Below are 18,199 nucleotides of genomic sequence, written 5' to 3'. Positions count from 1 at the left end.
AAGAAAATCAAATAATTTTCTTTTTAAATTCATAATCCATAAATCCTGCCACATTGGGACTATAATAAGCTCTCAACTTTGTGCCACTTTGGTGACATTATTAATCTAGACCTATGTCCCCTTTGTCTCTGTGTCAGTGAGACCAATCCAGAATGAGTTCCCTAGGATGTCCCTTTCATATTTCCAATGCTGCCACTCACAAATGGGAGCACTGAGTAAACTTGTCCCAGATGACCCAAGTGGTCCTCGTATTGCACAAGTAGATCAGAGATGTATTTAGGCCAGACACCATGTAGTGCTTTATAGGTCAGTTATAAGATATACAAAAAAAATCTTTTGACACATTGAGCCAGTGCAGTCGCTTAAGGACCGGTGTAATGTGTTACTTTTCTTATTGGCAGTGAGGAGCAGCAGCATTCGGTCTGATTGATTTCTCACTAAGACCTGTGAACACACCATTGCAGAAGACTAGCCTGCTCAAAAAATGCATGAACACGTTTTTTTCTGGGTCTTATACAGAAATGATTTCATTCTCCCCATTTTTTTAGGTTGGTAGCGGGCCGATTTTTAACCTGTCTTGGTTTGGGCCCAAAAACAATTGTATTTTCAGTATTCAGTTGTAGAAAATTCCAACACACCCATTGGCACTTATGTAGCAATTGTAAGGGGACTGTAGTCATGTGATGACACTGTTATGTAGGATTGTGGTTCATCAGCATAAGTGTGGTAGGAGATGTTATTATACAAACGACAGAATACTACAAAAGACAAAACCAACAGCAAAACAAGACAATATACTTAAAAATGTAAGAAATATTACAATATTACAATTATACAATGAAATTAATATAGTATTTTCAGTTGAAAAATGCACAGAAACATCAGATCGATCTTAAAGGTGTTTTATTTATTGTTTTGGAGAGTTACAAACATGCTTGTGTTTTCTGCTTCAGCAGTACTTCCATTGGCACTTATGCAGCATGTAGATGTTGAATAAAAGTGGCCCAAAAATCGTCACTTGAGGAACTCCAAATAATTATTGAGACAATTATGTTGCTGTATCACATATACATAACACGTCCAACCTTCAGAATGAATGGCATGTAAAGAATGGCTTTAATATAGGTGGTTATCAATAACATCACATTGAAATGTACTTTTACCTAAAAATTGTATGTATGAGGACTTGTACTGACTGTTGAATACAGTTACTATTACAATTACGCAATGAAATTAATACAGTATTTTAAGTTGAAAAAATGCACAGAAACATCAGATCGATCTAAAAGGTGTTTTATTTATTTTTTTGAAGAGTTACAAACATATGCTTGTGTTTTCTGCTTCAACAGTACTTCTATATTTTAGCTTGATGTCATCTCACATATCCAGTGTCTGTATTCGTGTTTACAGCTGACATGAAAGCGTGTCTTCCAGGGATTACTGGAGCTAGAAACTGCAACCCCACAGTCTTCTCCCGATCCCTCGACATCTATTTCTCCATAATCGTTAATCCTGTCACTATACAGACTTTCATCATACATCAGGTACATTTGTTGATCCACCCAGTACCTTTAGGGAAAAAAAAATCATTCAAGTAAGTAATCAATGACAATCCATAAATCTTTCCACACTGGGACTATAACAGTGCAGATCTCACCTTTGTTCCACCTCTGTGACATTATTAATCCAGACCCATGTCCCCTTGCTCTTTCTGTCAGTGAGACCAATCCAGAATCCATCCCCAAACATGTAATATTCACTTTTTGTGTTTTCATCGCAGTCACTAACAAATCTCTGTAAATACAAGAATTAAACATTTTAAATGGCTCAAATGTAAAGTACAGTGTATAAATATTTATTTCAGCATCATCATTTACATATTCTTAGCAGCATTATCTTGTTCGTTTACAACCCACCTGCTCCTCCTTGTTGTCAATCACAATCAGGTCAGCTCCACGTCTAATACAGTCAGCTCTGCTATCTGGCCAGTTCTTTTTGATAGTAGAAGACTCAATGACAGAAAAGTAATAGCACGACGAGTTGTGAAGAACCCATCCAGGGAGGCACCTGCCACAAGTCCCCTCTAGGAGAAATAAAATATTTCTTGTCAATTTAGCTTTTCAGTCTTCTAACTTAATTTATTAAATAACAACTCTTGCTCACCCAGAGCCGACAGATTGGACTGCAGATTTATCTGCTCTTTTTGCAGTTCCTCAACCTGCTTCTGATAATTGTCATTGATGGTCTTCTGCTTCTCGATTTTCTCCTTTAGTTGTGTATGGTTTTTAACTGCCCTCTCTAAGGCATTCTTGGCTTCTTCTTCGGCTTCGATCACATCGCTGTGGTTGCTGCGGAGATAGTTCAGCTCATTGATGATCGGTGCTACAGCTGAGTGTGAAACATGGAAGGAACCCTCTCTGACTTTAGCACCTGAAAAGGTGAAAAAACACATTGTCACAAAGAGAGTGAGAACTGTGTCAAAACTATGGAGGCTCACAGAACTGCATTTGTTTAATGTGAGAGAAAGTGTGTGAAAATTGTTATACTCAAAGGAAAATTAAGCCTTAAGTCCTCCAGTGATATGTGTTTTGAAGCTCAACTTTACCGTTTTAAAACCCTCATGGAACCTAATTGACTTCATTTGTGATTAAGTGACACAGTATGATCCTACATTAAAGAAATTTCAGCATTGTTAAAGCATTCTGAAATAAATTTTTTTTTTTTTTGTTAACAATTTTTTATTCGTTTTTCATGTCAACATATAGCAAAAAATGTAAATCAGTATAATAAAAAGCAGAAAATAAAAATAAAAAATAAAAAATAAAAAAAACATACAGACCATTCAGGTGTATTCCCCCGTTGGCAGACAATATACTATTGACTGTATGTTAAAGAGCAAACACAAAAAAAAAACAATAACGAAATAAATCCAAACAACAGCGACAGAAAAGAAGAGCACACACACACCAAAAGGAAGAAACAGGGGGAAAAAAAACAAAAAAAAAAAAACAATATATATATATATATATAACTTTTAAAAAAAAAAATCACATACACACACAAACGCACGCATGTTCACATATGCATATATACACACATACACATATATATACACACACATACACACAAACACAAGCATACATATAAAAGAAAAACAACAAATAAAAAAAACAAAAACAAAGGTGCCATACTTGTTCTCACGTCTAAGAGTCAACCCCCCAACCCCCCACCCCAAATCTAACACATTCACACACTCTCTCACTTAAGTCCAGATCCCTGCATGTCCACAAGGCCCTCCACCCATACTCTTGTTTCATCCATACTCCCAATCCCCAGCCCAAAGTACTCCACAGCCAAAATCACATATTGGCACCTAATTGACTAAAGATAAAACAAATAACACAAAACAAAACCAAACATAACTCAAAAGAAAATCGTTCCCTCCTTGGTGAGTGATCTGCATCCCCCCCACCCATTAACCCACCCTTTCATAGGCAAGATTCTTAACAACTATAATAGCTTCTGACCACGATTTTAGTGTTTTATCCTTTGCCCCATGAGACCGTGCAACAGAAAGCTCTAGTTGTAGAATATCTATCAGGAGGTGCCACCAGTGATCTAATGATAGAACGTGTGGTGGTTTCCACCGTACGACCAGCATTTTCTTAGCAGCTGTTAAGCCAGAAATCCAAACTCTTTTTTCATGTGTTGACATAGGAAACTGAGAATTATCATTCAGCAGACAAAGTACAGGACAGCATGGAACCTCCTTGTTAAGAATTTTAGATAAGGACTTAGTAACTTGTAACCAAAACAACTGTACTGCAGGGCATTCCCAAAACATATGTGTAAAGGTGCCTAGGCAACCTTGCGTACATAATTGGCAGAAGGGGGATGATTCCAATTTCATTGTATGTCTGAGTTTAGGAGTAAAATATGCTCTGTGAACAATTTTTAGATGTATGGTTTGATGATTAGGGTTTTTTGAAGCCCGTGTGATATTATTCCATACTGTTTCCCACGATATTTCAGAGTTTATCAGAGCATATATTTTCTGCCAAAATATTTGAATTGCCATTGGTTTATAAGATGCCTGCAGAATCTGGGTATACAATGCTGATACAGTTCCCCTGGTGTTGGTAGCATTATACAGTTGTTTCACAAGGTCATGTTTAGGCAGCTCTGAGTTCCATGGAACTCCATAAGTCTTCATGGCAGCACGAAGCTGAAAATATAGAAAGCGAGAAAATCGACATAAGTTATACTGTTCCTTCAAATCTTCGAATGTGCGGAGACCATTAGAATTGAATAATTGTCCAAGTATATGGATCCCATTGTTTGACCATATAGGGTAGGCTGCTGGTCGACCACCTATCAATAAATTATGATTGTAAAATATTGGAGTGTGAAAATGCCATTTATTATTTGTGTTGGTGTACTCGGTCACCAGTCTCCAAGTTACCAGAACATTTTCAACAATCGGACCAAAAAGTGTTCTGGCTTTTTTGATAGGAATATCTGTAAAGATTAGATCCTGTAATCTACATGGATGTATTAGCTTTGTTTCCAAAGAGCGCCAAGATGTCGAATTTGATGGGTCTAACCATGATTTTATAGTACGTAATACAAATGACCAATGATAAATTTTAAAATCTGGAAGACCCCAGCCTCCAGCTGATTTCTCTCTCTGCAGCGTTGCAAATTTGAGCCTTGGTTTTTTTTATTCCATATAAATTCACTGATCAAACTCTGCAGTCTATCCCAAAATCCCTTTGGAGGATTCAGAGGGAGCATGGAGCTCAGGAAGTTGATTAAGGGCAATACCATCATTTTTATTGTTGAGATCCTGCCATCGAATGATATTGGTTTTGCCATCCACTTGCCTAAGTTGGTTCTGATCTTATCTAAACATGCACTATAATTATTCTCAACAGTACTCTCCAAATTATTGAAGATGTCGATTCCTAAATATTTGAAATGATTTACCAACGGCAACTGAAATTGAGATAGATCCTCTCCATTATCTTTTAGCGGTAAGAGTGCCGATTTTTGCCAGTTTATCTTATATCCAGAGAGATTGCTAAACTCCCTGAATAAATTAAAGATATGAGGAAGTGACTGTGATAATTCACTGATAAAGAGGAGTACATCATCTGCATAAAGAGATATATGATGAATAGTGGACTTTATCGTAATAGGGATGATATTAGTAGACTGGCGTACTTTTTGGGCTAAGGGCTCCAGTGCTAACACAAATAATAAAGGGGACAATGGACATCCTTGACGTGAACCTCTATGAATTGAAAAAAGTGAGGAGCATACATTACCTGCCAAAACAATTGCTCCTGGATTCGCATATAGAACTTTAATATAGCCAATGAAAGATTCTCCTAGTCCTATTTGCTCTAGTAAGGCCCAGAGGTAGTCCCATTCGAGCCTGTCGAACGCCTTCTCGGCATCAAGAGTTAGGATTCCATATGAGGTCAAAAGATCAGAACAGTCTGGGGTAAAATGTAAAACATGTAACAGTCTTCTTAAATTATCTGAACTGAATCGGCCTTTCACAAACCCAGTTTGGTCACAATGAATTAGTTTTCCTAAATATTTATTAAGACGGCGTGCCAGTACTTTAGCATATATCTTCATATCTGTATTGATTAGAGATACTGGCCTGTAACTGGAACACAATATTGGGTCTTTATGTTTTTTAAGCAGAAGTGATATTAGTGCTGTATTTGTTTGTTTTAAAAAAGAGTGTTTTGCAATTGATGTAGTTATCATTTTCAGAAGCATAGGGCCCAATTCAGGCCAAAACTTGATATACACTTCAATGGGAATACCATCTGGTCCCGGAGATTTATCCAAATTCATCTCCTGTATTGTGTCCCATAGTTCTTTTAAAGATATACTATCTCCCAAGTCCACTGCTTCTGAACTAGACAGTTTTCCCAAATTAAGGTCACTAAAAAATTGTCTGAACTCATCGGTACCGAATGAGATTTCAGAGATATAAAGATTTTTATAGAAATCTAAGAAAACTGTATTAATTTCCTCTGGAGTAGTGCATATCTTGCCTTCTGCGGCTTGTATTGCAGAAATGCATGCTCGTCTCTCATTAGTGCGAAGGCGCATAGCTAACTCATGTGACGGTCTACTGCCATTGAAATAATGATGTTCTTTGGACCTTTGAATAAGAAACTCTGCGTCTTTTCTAAGAAGTGCATTAAGTTCATTTTTCACCCGACCAAGCTGAACTGCTCGTATAGCACAGAAGGAAATTTGTTGAGCTTTTTCCAATTTTGTCAAATATGTCTCAAATTCAGCAGTTTTTAGTCGGCGTGAGCGATTTAAAGCTGAAGCAAAAGATGTGACATTGTCTTTCATAAAACCTTTAATGGCTTCCCAAACAAACCTACAGTCTTCCACTGAATCTTCATTGACTGAAATAAATTCATATAGTTTTGATTTAAATTGAGCACAAAAATCATTATTTAAAAGTAACGTAGTATTAAATCTCCAACGAGGCGCTTTTTTCTTAATGGTTGGAAATAAAAATGTAACATTAACTGCATGGTGATCAGATAGAGAAGCTAAAATTATGTCAGATTTTTGTGTTACTGGAATTAATGCATTAGATACAAAAATGTAATCTATTCTAGAATATGATTTATGTCTATTGGAAAAAAAAGTGTACTTTTTAGCTCCTGGATTGGAAAATCGCCACACATCCACCAGACTAAGGTCTAACATGCACTGTTGTAGTGCTTTTGAACAGGATAGCTGGGCACTTCCCACTCGAGGATTTGATTTATCTAACATGGGGTCTATTATGGTATTCATGTCTGCCCCAATGACTAAATAGTAATCTGATGAATTCATTAAGAAATTGGATAGTTCTGAGTAGAATTTTTTGTCATAATCAGCTGGGGCATAAGCACTGACAAATATAATTTTCATATTTGACATTATTACTTTTACATAGGCAATCCTACCTTCATTATCACCGCCAATATCAATGATGTTTAAGTCCAGTGAACGTCTAATAACTATCAGCACACCTTTTGTTTTATCATCCACAGAGGATGAGGCTAGAACTTCATATTTGGGGTTGCTGAAGCTCTTCACTGACTTACTGGTAAGGTGTGACTCTTGAATAAGAGCCACATCCACATAATTCTTATCGATAAAATTTAAACAAGCAGCTCTTTTGGTTACCCCATTTAATCCTTGCACATTCCAAGATAAGACAGATAAACTAGTCATTACTGTCACTGATGAATATAAAATATTCACCTGTACAAATCTTGCCCACCCCCCTTTCCCAATGCCGATCACTCACCCCCCACCTCATTCCCTTAAGTAAATTCACAATGGAGCTCGGCCTTGTAGCTCCTTCAGGCTCTAATTTATAGTTTTTAGATCAAATTGTATTTCCATGTGTCAAGTCAACAATGGTTAAATGGCAACACATACACCTTCCCTTTCACCCCATCACACCTCAAAATTAATATGCGACCAAAATTTCACACACAACGACCTCAGAGTTAGCATGTAACCATTCCCCCTGCCACACACACACACACACAGGCACGCGCGCGCACACACACGCACACATAAACATGTTCCATATGGATATTTTTGCATAAGTGTTTTCAATATTGGGGGGTAAGAAAATATTTGCGGAAAAATAAATAAATGAAAAATAACGGGAGGAGTGTTCGGTTGTCATTGCGCACTGGTAGTGCAGTGCAGAGGAAATGAGAAAAAAGAAAAAAGAAGTCTTGTGTGTGTTGCGTAGTCCATTAATTACCGTTAAGTACATCACTGTGTCCTCGCTGTCGTCTTCAACCCATTAATGGAGACACATATTGTAGCATTTAATTTATGGATGGGTACTGTCGTTTAAGCCGCTCTTGAGCTTGGTCCAGAGAGTTGAAGCTCATCTTCTGCGCCCCGTCCTCCACCCAGAGGGTGGCCGGGTGCCGAAAGTAAGTCTTAAGTCCCAGCTGATGCAGTTGTTTCCTCAGCGGCCAGAACTCGGATCTCCTCGCCTGAAGTTGTGCCGATATATCAGGTACCACCCTGAGATCGCAGTCTTCTGGGCTCGTCTTACACGCGTTGAGAATTCGCTGTTTCTTCTGAAAATGGTGTAGCTTGAAGATTATGGCCCGCGGGTGTTTCTGATTGTCTCTGATTGGTCCCATGCGGTGCGCTCTTTCAAAGTCGTCTGCAACAAGCAGCAATTTCCATTTCTCCATAAAGATTTTGACCAACAAATCAATCATTGTCGAGCCGCTTTCTTCCTTCTCTGGCACATTCAGCAACCTCAGATTATTTTGGCGATGTCGATTCTCAAGCTGGTCAATCACGTCCATGGCTTGCTTCAGTTTGTTTTCCAAATGTGTGATGCGCTTATCCTGAGAAATCAACTGGACTCCAGAGTCGTGTAGCGCCCCTGCATTAGTTTCAACTTTTGTCTCGAGAGTTTCCACTCTTTTGACCACAGTGTTGAGCAGTATGTTATTGGCGGTGGTCAGGTCAACTAATTTATCCACCTTAGAAGTCAGATCAGTCAGTTTGGCACCGAGGCTGACAATTGTCTCTGGCATCTTTTGTTTGTTTGTTGTGAGGTAAACGCTCACCCAGCACGTCGTCCGTTGTTTACCAAGTGGTTAAATGCGCTCCTTTTTAGGACACCTGCTTATTCTTTTTTTCAGTAATGTAAGAGGAGAGGCTGTAGATAGACTTTTAAGGTTTTAATCCATTTGTTTGACACGCGGTGGGGGAGCCACGAAGCCCTTGCGACTGCTCACTCACTCGCGCATGCTCAGCTCCGTCCCATTCTGAAATAAATTGAAGGTCAACATTAAGCCTCTTGTGTTCAGGTTTGTCATATAAGTGAAATTTCACAGAAGAGAGAAATGAGTGCTGTCATACTCACAGTTAACCCCGAGAACGACAGCAGTTATCAGCAAAACAAAGTTCAGCAGTCCCAGACAGATTAAAACCAGCCGGTTGGATCCATCTTTACCTGTGACCATTGTAATTCATCAGGTTTTGATAACAGTTACATGTGATTCTCTACATGATGAATATCACTTTAAAGCTACAATCATTGAGGCTTGGTAGTAAGGCCCAGCCTAGTAAAATAACATTAGCAATGCTCCTTATTCAGTAACATTTGAATAATGACAGCATATATGTACTTAAAATTACAGGTTGATTTGCTTAGAGAAAGTAAAAATAGCAGTATGCATTTTGTTTCACCTTGTATTTGATGTCCGTTGAGGTTGAAGAAAGCCTGCGATAACTTTGGTATGAATGATATTTTCTGCCCAGCGTCTGTCAATCTTTGTTGATCCTCCATTGCGATGCTGCAGCTCTGTCCACTTTGCCTCCTGCTTTATTATCTGTGACAGGATGAGTGTGTCTGAATATGAATCCACCCTAAATGACTGTCCGTCAGTTGAAAATGTTCAGTGCACAGCAGATCTTTTTTTCTTTAGAGAATCAACTGTTGTATGGAGAACACAGAGGAACAATGGGTTGCATCTTTGCCGTGTTTTTTGTGTGTGTGCGCATGAATCCTACTTCTTCATAACTGTGATGATGTATCAGACTGATGTGATGTTGTAGTTCCTCAGTATCTTTTCAGTTCTTTTTTCTGTTTAAATCTAAGAAAAATAGCACTGAGGACCCTACACTGGCCACTGGTGATATTCTTTGACATACTGGACACCTCAGCATACAACACATTTGTCATCTATTCCTCCTCTTTCTCGAAGAACTGGAAGAGGCACTGGTGAGACCCCAAATCCAGAGTAGACAACATGTTCCAAGAGCCTGAGCCTCTTTGGCCATCATGAGGAGGATCTAGCAGGGGAATGCTGGTGCCCCATCCACCCATCCCACAGAACCACCATCACCATCAGCTTGTGTTGTGTAAACTGACCTGAATTGGATACATTTCTAATGAATTTCAAATAAATAAAAATCAATAGTTATGAAAAACTTTGCTTCATTTGTACATTTGCTGAATGCATTCCCCTTATATCTTGATTATAAGTGATTTTCTTTGTTTTAATTGAACTTTATTTAAAAAAATTAAAAATGAGTAGCACTTTGATTCTTAAATGTGATCTAACAAAGTGAAATGGCAAATATTAACTATATAAGCTGTTTATGTTGCTTGTAATTGGGGTGAAGTAAACATCTGTTTTAAAATAAAATTGTTTGATTGTATTGAAATAAAAAAAATAAAAAATGCAGCAGGTCCACCAGAACCACGAACACTGGCTGAATTACAAAAATATGAACACCAAACAGGGGTTAAAGATATAATATTCAACATTTCAGAATTATAATGACTAGAGCATTGTTGTATATTTTGTAAAGTTGTTTACTTCCATTACTCCTACATGTTTACGACATGTTCAAGGCCGGAGGGATACATCATTTTACTCAAGTCCCCATCTACTTCAGTTCTTTAAGAGAATGCTGTGATTCTGTTTTGCTGTGAACGTACGAAACTTCACCTGACTTTCGATCGGCATGATGATGTGTAATGTCCCCGACAGTCTCTGTCGTCTCATTCAGCCACTTGTTAGCAAGTGCTTTTTTTTAGATACGTAAAAGCTTCAAGATTCCCAATGGTGTACTTATGTATGTGTTTATGTCTTAGAACAAAATGTGAAAATCTCCTAAAGGCAAAACAGTGTGTTTAGCCTGTGGAGCGGGGCTGTGTGCCCAACCAGCTGATCAAATGTAATTAACTGAAAAAGCAGTGTCACTCCACACTTTATGCTTAAAAGTTAAAAATATCTTATCTTTCATCCACGTACAAAAAAGAAAAAGTAACATGCAATGCAAGAAAGGAGCGCATGAAAGATTCACCTTAGTGAAGGAAAACAAAGGTTATGCTGGCAATGCGTTATTAACGACAAATCTTGGCGTGATCAGCCACTTAGCATGCTAATATTTGCTGCTAATGCTTAAGTTCAGCTGAGACTGATGGGAATGTTAGTAGTTTTGGAGGAATTATGCTAATTATTAAAATTCACACTGAGTAGGACAAGGGAGTCTGTACAAAATGTAATGGCATCCATACAATATTTATTGAGATAATTTGATCTGAACCAACGAGGGCGACTGAAAGTGGATTCATGTGTCATGGCAACCAACCTTGTGTTCTGATCACATACAAAGTGTAAACCTTTAAAGACAGAATGATTGTCAGTTAAAACTGTATTGAGATCTTGGTTTTGATGTTAAAATGCAGTTTGAATAATGGACAGCCAAAGATGCACAGACTCATCAGCTCAATCTTAAATGTGTTTTATTCTTCTTTCAGGGAATAACAAACATAATTTTGTGTTTTCTGCTTCAGAGGCACTTTCTGATTCTAGTTTGATGTCATCTCACATATCCAGTGTCTCTGGTACGAGTTACAATTGATATCGTTACGGGTCTTCCACGGGTTGCTGGGGCTATAAACCGCAGTTGCACAGTCTTCTCCATGGTGGTGTGAATTGTTTGGTTCTCCATCCATCCAGTACCTTAAGAAAATCAAATAATTTTCATTTTTTAAATTCATAATCCATAAATCCTGCCACACTGAGACTATAATAGTTTAGCTCTCACCTTTGCTCCACTTCGGTGACATTATTAATCCAGACCCATGTCCCCTCTATCTCTGTGTCAGTAAGACCAATCCAGAATGAGTTCCTTAGCCTGTCCTGGGTCCCTCTCATATTTCCAATGCTGCCACTCACAAATCTCTGCGCAAGCAAGATAGCCACATTTTAAAGGACTCCAACTTGAATTTCAAGTACAGAAAATGTATTTCAACATTATAAATGACAGCATTTTCTTGTTTGTACAGAAACCCACCTGCTCCTCCTTGTTGTCAATCACAATCAGGTCAGCTCCACGTCTAATACATTCAGCTCTGCTATCTGGCCAGTTTTTTGTATCAGTAGAGGACTCAGCGTAAGAGAAGAAATAGCAGGATGAGTTGTAATGAACCCATCCAGAGAGGCACCTGCCACAGTTCTCCTCTAGGAGAAATAAGATATTTCTTGTCAGTTTAGTTTTTCAGCCTTCTAACTTAATTTATTAAATAACAACTCTTTCTCACCCATAGCCGACAGATTGGACTGCAGATTTATCAGCTCTTTTTGCAGCTCCTCAACCTGCTTCTGAGTATTGTCATTGATGGTCTTCTGCTGCTCGATTTTCTCCTTTAGTTGTGTATGGTTTTTAACTGCCCTCTCTAAGGTGTTCTTGGCTTCTTCCTCGGCTTCGATCACGTCGCTGTGGTTGCTGCGGAGATAGTTCAGCTCATCGATGATCGGTGCTACAGCTGAGTGTGAAACATGGAAAGATCCCTCTCTGACTTTAGCGCCTGAAGAGGTGAAAACACATTGTCACAAAGAAAGTGAGAACTGTGTCAAAACTATGGAGGTTCACAGAGTTGCATTTGTTTAATGCGAGAGAAAGTGTGTGAAAATTATTATACACAAAGAATAATTAAGCATTAAGTTCTCAATGATATGCGTTTTAAAGCTCGACTTTACTGTTTTAAAACCCTCATGGAACCTAATTAACTTCATTTCTGATTAAGTGACACAGTATGATCTGAAATGAAACCAATTTCAGCCTTTTTTAAAGCATTCTGAAATAAATTGAAGGTCAGCATTAAGCCTCTTGTGTTCAAGTTTTTCATATAAGTGAAATTTCACAGAAGAGAGAAATGAGTGCTGTCATACTCACAGTTAACCCCGAGAACGACAGCAGTTATCAGCAAAACAACGTTCAGCAGTCCCAGACAGATTAAAACCAGCCGGTTGGATCCATCTGTACCTGTGACCATTGTAATTCATCAGGTTTTAATAACAGTTACATGTGATTCTCTACATGGTGAATATCACTTTAAAGCTACAATCATTGAGGCTTGGTAGTAAGGCCCGGCCTAGTAAAATAACATTAGCAATGCTCCTTATTCAGTAACATTTGAATAATGACAGCAGAAATGTCCTTAAAATTACAGGTTGATTTGCTGAGACAAAGGAAAAAAAGCAGTATGCATTTTGTTGTACCTTGTATTTGATAGCGAGAGCGAAAATGTCCGTTGAGGTTGAAGAAAGCCTGCGATAACTTTGGTATGAATGATATTTTCTGCCCAGCGTCTGTCAATCTTTGTTGATCCTCCATTGCGATGATGCAGCTCTGTCCACTTTGCCTTCTGCTTTATTATCCGTGACAGGATGAGTGTGTCTGAATATGAATCCACCCTAAATGACTGTTTGTCAGTTGAAAATATTCAGTGCACAGCAGTTTTTTCCTATAGAGAATCAACTGTTGCATGGAGAACACAGAGGAACAATGGATTGCATCATTGCCGTGTTTTTTGTGTCTGTGTGTGCCCATGAATCCTACTTCTTCATAAGTGTGATGATGACGTCGTAGTTCCTCAGTGTGCTGTCTTTTCAGTTCTTTTTTCTGTTTAAATCTAAGAAGAACAGCACTCTGTAGACATGCTTGCAGCCATGTGAGGTCACAGCACTTTGAGCTAAAGGTTAACACCAGCATGCTAACATGCCCCACACTCTTTGCCCTTTGCTCATCATCTTTGTTTAAAGATATAATATCTAACATTTCAGCATTAAAAGAACCAGACCATTGTTGTATATTTTGTAAAGTTGTGTACTTCCATCACTCCTAAAAGTTTACATGTTCAAGGCCGGAGTAATAGAGAATTTTACTTAAGTCCCTGTCTACTTCAGTTCCTTAAAATAATGCTGTGAGTCTGTTTTGCTGTGAAGCGTTAGAAATGATTTGTGGAGCACGACACTTTAACTGACTTTCAATCGATGTGATGATGTGTAATGTCCCCGACAATCTCTGTTGTCTGATTCAGCCACTTGTTAGCAAGTGCTTTTTTGCACACGTAAAAGCCAAAATTGTGTATTCATGTATGTGTTTTTGTGTTTGAACAAAATGTGAAAATCTCCTTAAGGCAAAACCGCATGTTCAGCCTGTGGAGCGGGGTCGTGTGCCCAACCAGCTGATCAAATGTAATTAACTGAAAAAGCAGTGTAACACTACACCTTATGCTACAAAGTTAAGAGTATTTTAACATTCATTCACATCCAAGAAAGAAAAAGTGACATGCAACGTGAGAGAGGAGCACATGCAGGATGCACCTTAGTGTAGGAAAACAATGGTTTTACTGACAATGCGTTACTAAGGACGTTAAGTAGAATAATGGACAGCAAAAGATACACAGACTCATCAGCTCAATCTTAAAAGTGTTTTATTCTTCTTTCAGGGAATAACAAACATAATTTTGTGTTTTCTGCTTCAGAGGCACTTTCTGGTTCTAGTTTGATGTCATCTCACATATCCAGTGCCTCTGATACGAGTTACAATTGATATCGTTACGGGTCTTCCACGGGTTGCTGGGGCTATAAACCGCAGTCGCACAGTCTTCTCCATGGTGGTGTGAATTGTTTGGTTCTCCATCCATCCAGTACCTTAAGAAAATCAAATAATTTTCTTTTTTGAATTCATAATCCATAAATCCTGCCACATTGAGACTATAATAGTTCAGGTCTCACCTTTGCTCCACTTCGGTGACATTATTAATCCAGACCCATGTCCCCTCTATCTCTGTGTCAGTGAGACCAATCCAGAATGAGTTCCCTAGGATGTCCTGTGTCCCTCTCAAATTTCCAATGCTGTCACTCACAAATCTCTGTACAAGCACGAAATCCACATTTTAAAGGACTCAAACGTAAATCTAAAATACAGAAAATGTATTTCAACATTATTACTGACAGCCTTTTCTCGTTTGTACAGAAACCCACCTGCTCCTCCTTGGTGTCGATCACAATCAGGTCAGCTCCATGTCTAATACAGTCAGCTCTGCTATCTGGCCAGTTTTTTGTAACAGTAGAGGACTCAGCGCAAGAGAAGAAATAGCAGGACGAGTTGTAATGAACCCATCCAGAGAGGCACCTGCCACAGTTCTCCTCTAGGAGAAATAAAGGATTTCTTGTCAGTTTAGCTGTTCAGTATTCTAAGTTAATTAATTAAATAACAACCACAATACAAGTCTTTCTCACCCAGAGCCGACATATTGGACTGCAGATTTATCAGCTCTCCTTGCAGCTCCTCAACCTGCTTCTGATAATTGTCATTGATGGTCTTCTGCTTCTCGATTTTCTGCTTTAGCTGTGCATGGTTTTTAACTGCCCTCTCTAAGGTGTTCTTGGCTTCTTCCTCGGCTTCGATCACGTCGCTGTGGTTGCTGCGGAGATAGTTCAGCTCATCGATGATCGGTGCTACAGCTGAGTGTGAAACATGGAAGGAACCCTCTCTGACTTTAGCACCTGAAAAGGTGAAAAAACACATTGTCACAAACAGAGTCAGGACTGTGTATAAAACTGTTTCCTTTTTGGACAATAAAGATAGTTTCTTTTGTGAATAGTATATAGAAATATTAATATTGAAAGTAAAATAATACAAAGATATTGCACATTATCTTGCACAATATCTTGTATTGTGTGAGAAAGTGTCTATTCAGCTAGCCGATAAAAGTTCTGCAGAAGAGGGAAATGAAACTTTTAATCACTGTCATACTCACAGTTAATCCCAATAACAACAGCCACAATCAGCAAAACTACATTCATCAGTCCAAGACAGAGTAAAACCAGACGATCTTTACGAAAAGTGGATCCGCCTGTAATGGACAGAAAAATGTTTAAACAATCAAGATTAAATCACAAAACATATATTTTTTTTCCATGTACCAATACAATGGAAATTGAATTTATTTTGTTTCATAACTTAAAAAAGTCTTGGTTACTCATTTTGATGCACAAAAAAATCAGAGTATTCTGACTAATCTGAACAGTTACATACACAGGTTTTTTAATTTTATTTTATCAAGCTACAGTAACATGAGTCTAAAACTGCAGTTACTGAGGGTGGATGTTGAACATACAGGGTGTCCCAAAAATTTTTATACACACTTTAGCAGCTGACAACTCAATTGTTTGTTTTTTCTTTATTTCTTTTTTATGCACAAATACCAAGGGAATTGTTTCATGATGTGTGCGATTCCATTGCTTCGCGTTGTCAGCAGTGTCTGGACCAGAACGGACGTCACTTTGAGAACAGGCAGTGACAAAACAATAAAATGATGTTTGTAAATTCTATTACATTTTGAAAATTAAATTAATTCTAATAAACACCAACTTTACAATTATTTGAAGTGTGTATACATTTTTGTTGGGACACCCTGTATATTTGAGATTTATTCTTTTAGCTCTTTAGCTCTACATTCGCTAACGTTTTAGTAATTACAAAAAAGAAGTTGTGTAAAAGAACAAGACAAGAAAAAAAAAGGAAATGTGTCAGATGCTGCAGAACAAACTATACCTCGTCCAAATATTTCGGAGCAAAAGTAGAATGTCCTTTTCTGTGGATTGTCCATGACTGCAGTGCCATGGATACAGACTACTGCTTTTTTTATTGAGCATGAAAGTGAAAGTTTAATGGGTTTCTTCCCCAAACTAACCCATTACTTGGAATTATAGGCCTATGTTTATATAGTGCAGTGGTAAACCTCACACGAAGCTTGAAAATAAGGATGTGCAACATGGTTGTTAGACAAAATCTTGTGGAGGGAAAACCCACCTCCAGTTTTTATTCTTACGTCATTTCAGGCTTTGTTAAAGATGCAATATGTAAGATTTGGCATCCTGTCACATCACACTCTAAACAACCGCAAACATAGCTGCCAACTGTAGCTACAGATGGCTAGTAAGCTCAGGTAACTGGGAAGCTGGGACTGGGAGACTGGGACTGGACTGGGAGATCGGAGGTCCGAGGGAGTGTTTGTGTCGATAACTATCAGCCTATTGCGTCTTGAGGTACAAAATGGCTAGGGGCTAGCTGGTTAGCATTCTAACTTTAATAGATATCTCTGCAACACAATACAAAGATGTCTGACATCAAAACAGTTATTTCTCCATATTCTGTTTATATTTTTGTAATCTTTGTTTTAAAGTGAAAACTTTAGATGTTGGAATGTTGAGCAATCTATCAGTGTGGAGTAACGAAAGGACATATGTTTGAGTAATTGAATCTTTGTTCTTATTCATGTTACACAACTCTCCCTTGGAACTTGGAGGGAAGCATCATCGTGTTGGCACTGCAAGGCACACGCCAATAAGAAAAACATTGGGAAAGTTGTTTTTTTGCTGATGTGTTGATATTTTAGGTCACACACTGTTTTTTGGCGGAGTCCTTTTCAACGGTAATTTCTTAATACATTTTGGTGAAATAACGATTGATGCCAGCATGACAATCTTAACTTCCTCGGAAACCTCTAGATGGCCTTTTGCACCCTGAGAGATATTGCGAAATAATAATTCATACATTGGACCCTCCAGCTCATCACGCGTTTATTGCCACACACATGATTTTGAATCAAATTATCAATCATGATGATACTAAATGTATGACTATTTAAATAAATGTCAACACAACTATTTATTTTTTTTTTGCTTTGTTTTGTTGTTGTTGTTGTTGTTATCAGTTTTTTTCCCCTATCCAAAAATGGTAAATAAAGTAGAGTAGAGAGAGTAGAGTATTAATAATAAAAACATGATTTTGACATTATTGGATGCATCAGTGGTTGTTTTAACTTATAGATTCAATGACTTTGTGCTTACATTAACAATAACTCATTTTTGCCTGTATTGCAATGTGATCTGTATGAAAACTCTCACTCTCACGTTATGAATTGTGATGAATTACCATCTGTGCAGAAGTTGAAATGATGCCTGGATAACCCTCTGGTCCTGGTCCTTTCTTCTGTGTGAGTCAGCGGTCCTGTAAATATTACAAAACCCTGTGTGTGCAAGAGCCTGCGATCTCACTTTCTTCTCTTTCCAATGTGAAATTGCCTCCTGAAAGTCTTTTATGCACTCGATCCTTCCACAATGTGACCAGTATGTTCGGACTATAGACTATATATCTATAGACTTAACAACAAGTTCATTTACTGAACGCTACACTTATGACAAATGGATCAGTTGACAAAGCCAGGTTTACAAAGCATGGGTTTGTGGGTTCTAGTATCTCCTGTCAGATATAACATTTCACTGATGTCCTCAAACGTAGACATTAA

The 18,199-nt window shown here is 38.1% G+C and overlaps 3 protein-coding genes across 4 annotated transcripts; all 3 read right to left on the bottom strand.

Moving 5' to 3' along the window:
- Positions 1 to 1,336: 1,336 nt before the first annotated feature.
- LOC115566483 (oxidized low-density lipoprotein receptor 1-like) lies at positions 1,337 to 9,486 on the bottom strand. The gene is made up of 6 exons (XM_030392395.1): positions 9,268 to 9,486; positions 8,942 to 9,031; positions 2,164 to 2,430; positions 1,917 to 2,083; positions 1,658 to 1,794; positions 1,337 to 1,569 (listed from the first exon to the last, which is right to left on the bottom strand). The coding sequence occupies exons 1-6, from the start codon at positions 9,365 to 9,367 to the stop codon at positions 1,362 to 1,364; spliced, it is 969 nt and encodes a 322-aa protein (XP_030248255.1). The 5' UTR covers positions 9,368 to 9,486; the 3' UTR covers positions 1,337 to 1,361.
- Positions 9,487 to 11,317: 1,831 nt separating this feature from the next.
- On the bottom strand, positions 11,318 to 13,484 carry LOC115566484 (C-type lectin domain family 4 member M-like). The gene is made up of 6 exons (XM_030392396.1): positions 13,098 to 13,484; positions 12,772 to 12,861; positions 12,137 to 12,403; positions 11,890 to 12,056; positions 11,641 to 11,777; positions 11,318 to 11,555 (listed from the first exon to the last, which is right to left on the bottom strand). Exons 1-6 carry the CDS (start codon positions 13,210 to 13,212, stop codon positions 11,402 to 11,404), a joined length of 930 nt encoding a protein of 309 aa, XP_030248256.1. The 5' UTR covers positions 13,213 to 13,484; the 3' UTR covers positions 11,318 to 11,401.
- Positions 13,485 to 14,297: 813 nt separating this feature from the next.
- Positions 14,298 to 18,199, bottom strand: LOC115566487 (C-type lectin domain family 4 member E-like). Of its 2 annotated transcripts, none has more exons than XM_030392401.1 (6): positions 17,827 to 18,199; positions 15,647 to 15,742; positions 15,126 to 15,392; positions 14,868 to 15,034; positions 14,619 to 14,755; positions 14,298 to 14,534 (listed from the first exon to the last, which is right to left on the bottom strand). In XM_030392401.1, exons 2-6 carry the CDS (start codon positions 15,690 to 15,692, stop codon positions 14,381 to 14,383), a joined length of 771 nt encoding a protein of 256 aa, XP_030248261.1. In that variant the 5' UTR covers positions 15,693 to 15,742; positions 17,827 to 18,199; the 3' UTR covers positions 14,298 to 14,380. The 2 variants fall into 2 exon arrangements, with proteins under 2 accessions (XP_030248261.1, XP_030248260.1); XM_030392400.1 differs by lacking the exon at positions 17,827 to 18,199 and adding an exon at positions 16,444 to 16,521.

Source organism: Sparus aurata, chromosome 16, assembly GCF_900880675.1.
Source record: "Sparus aurata chromosome 16, fSpaAur1.1, whole genome shotgun sequence".
NCBI classification, from domain to species: domain Eukaryota; kingdom Metazoa; phylum Chordata; class Actinopteri; order Spariformes; family Sparidae; genus Sparus; species Sparus aurata.
Note: the sequence above shows the minus strand (reverse complement) of the source record. Positions and strands in the feature narration are given on the sequence as shown.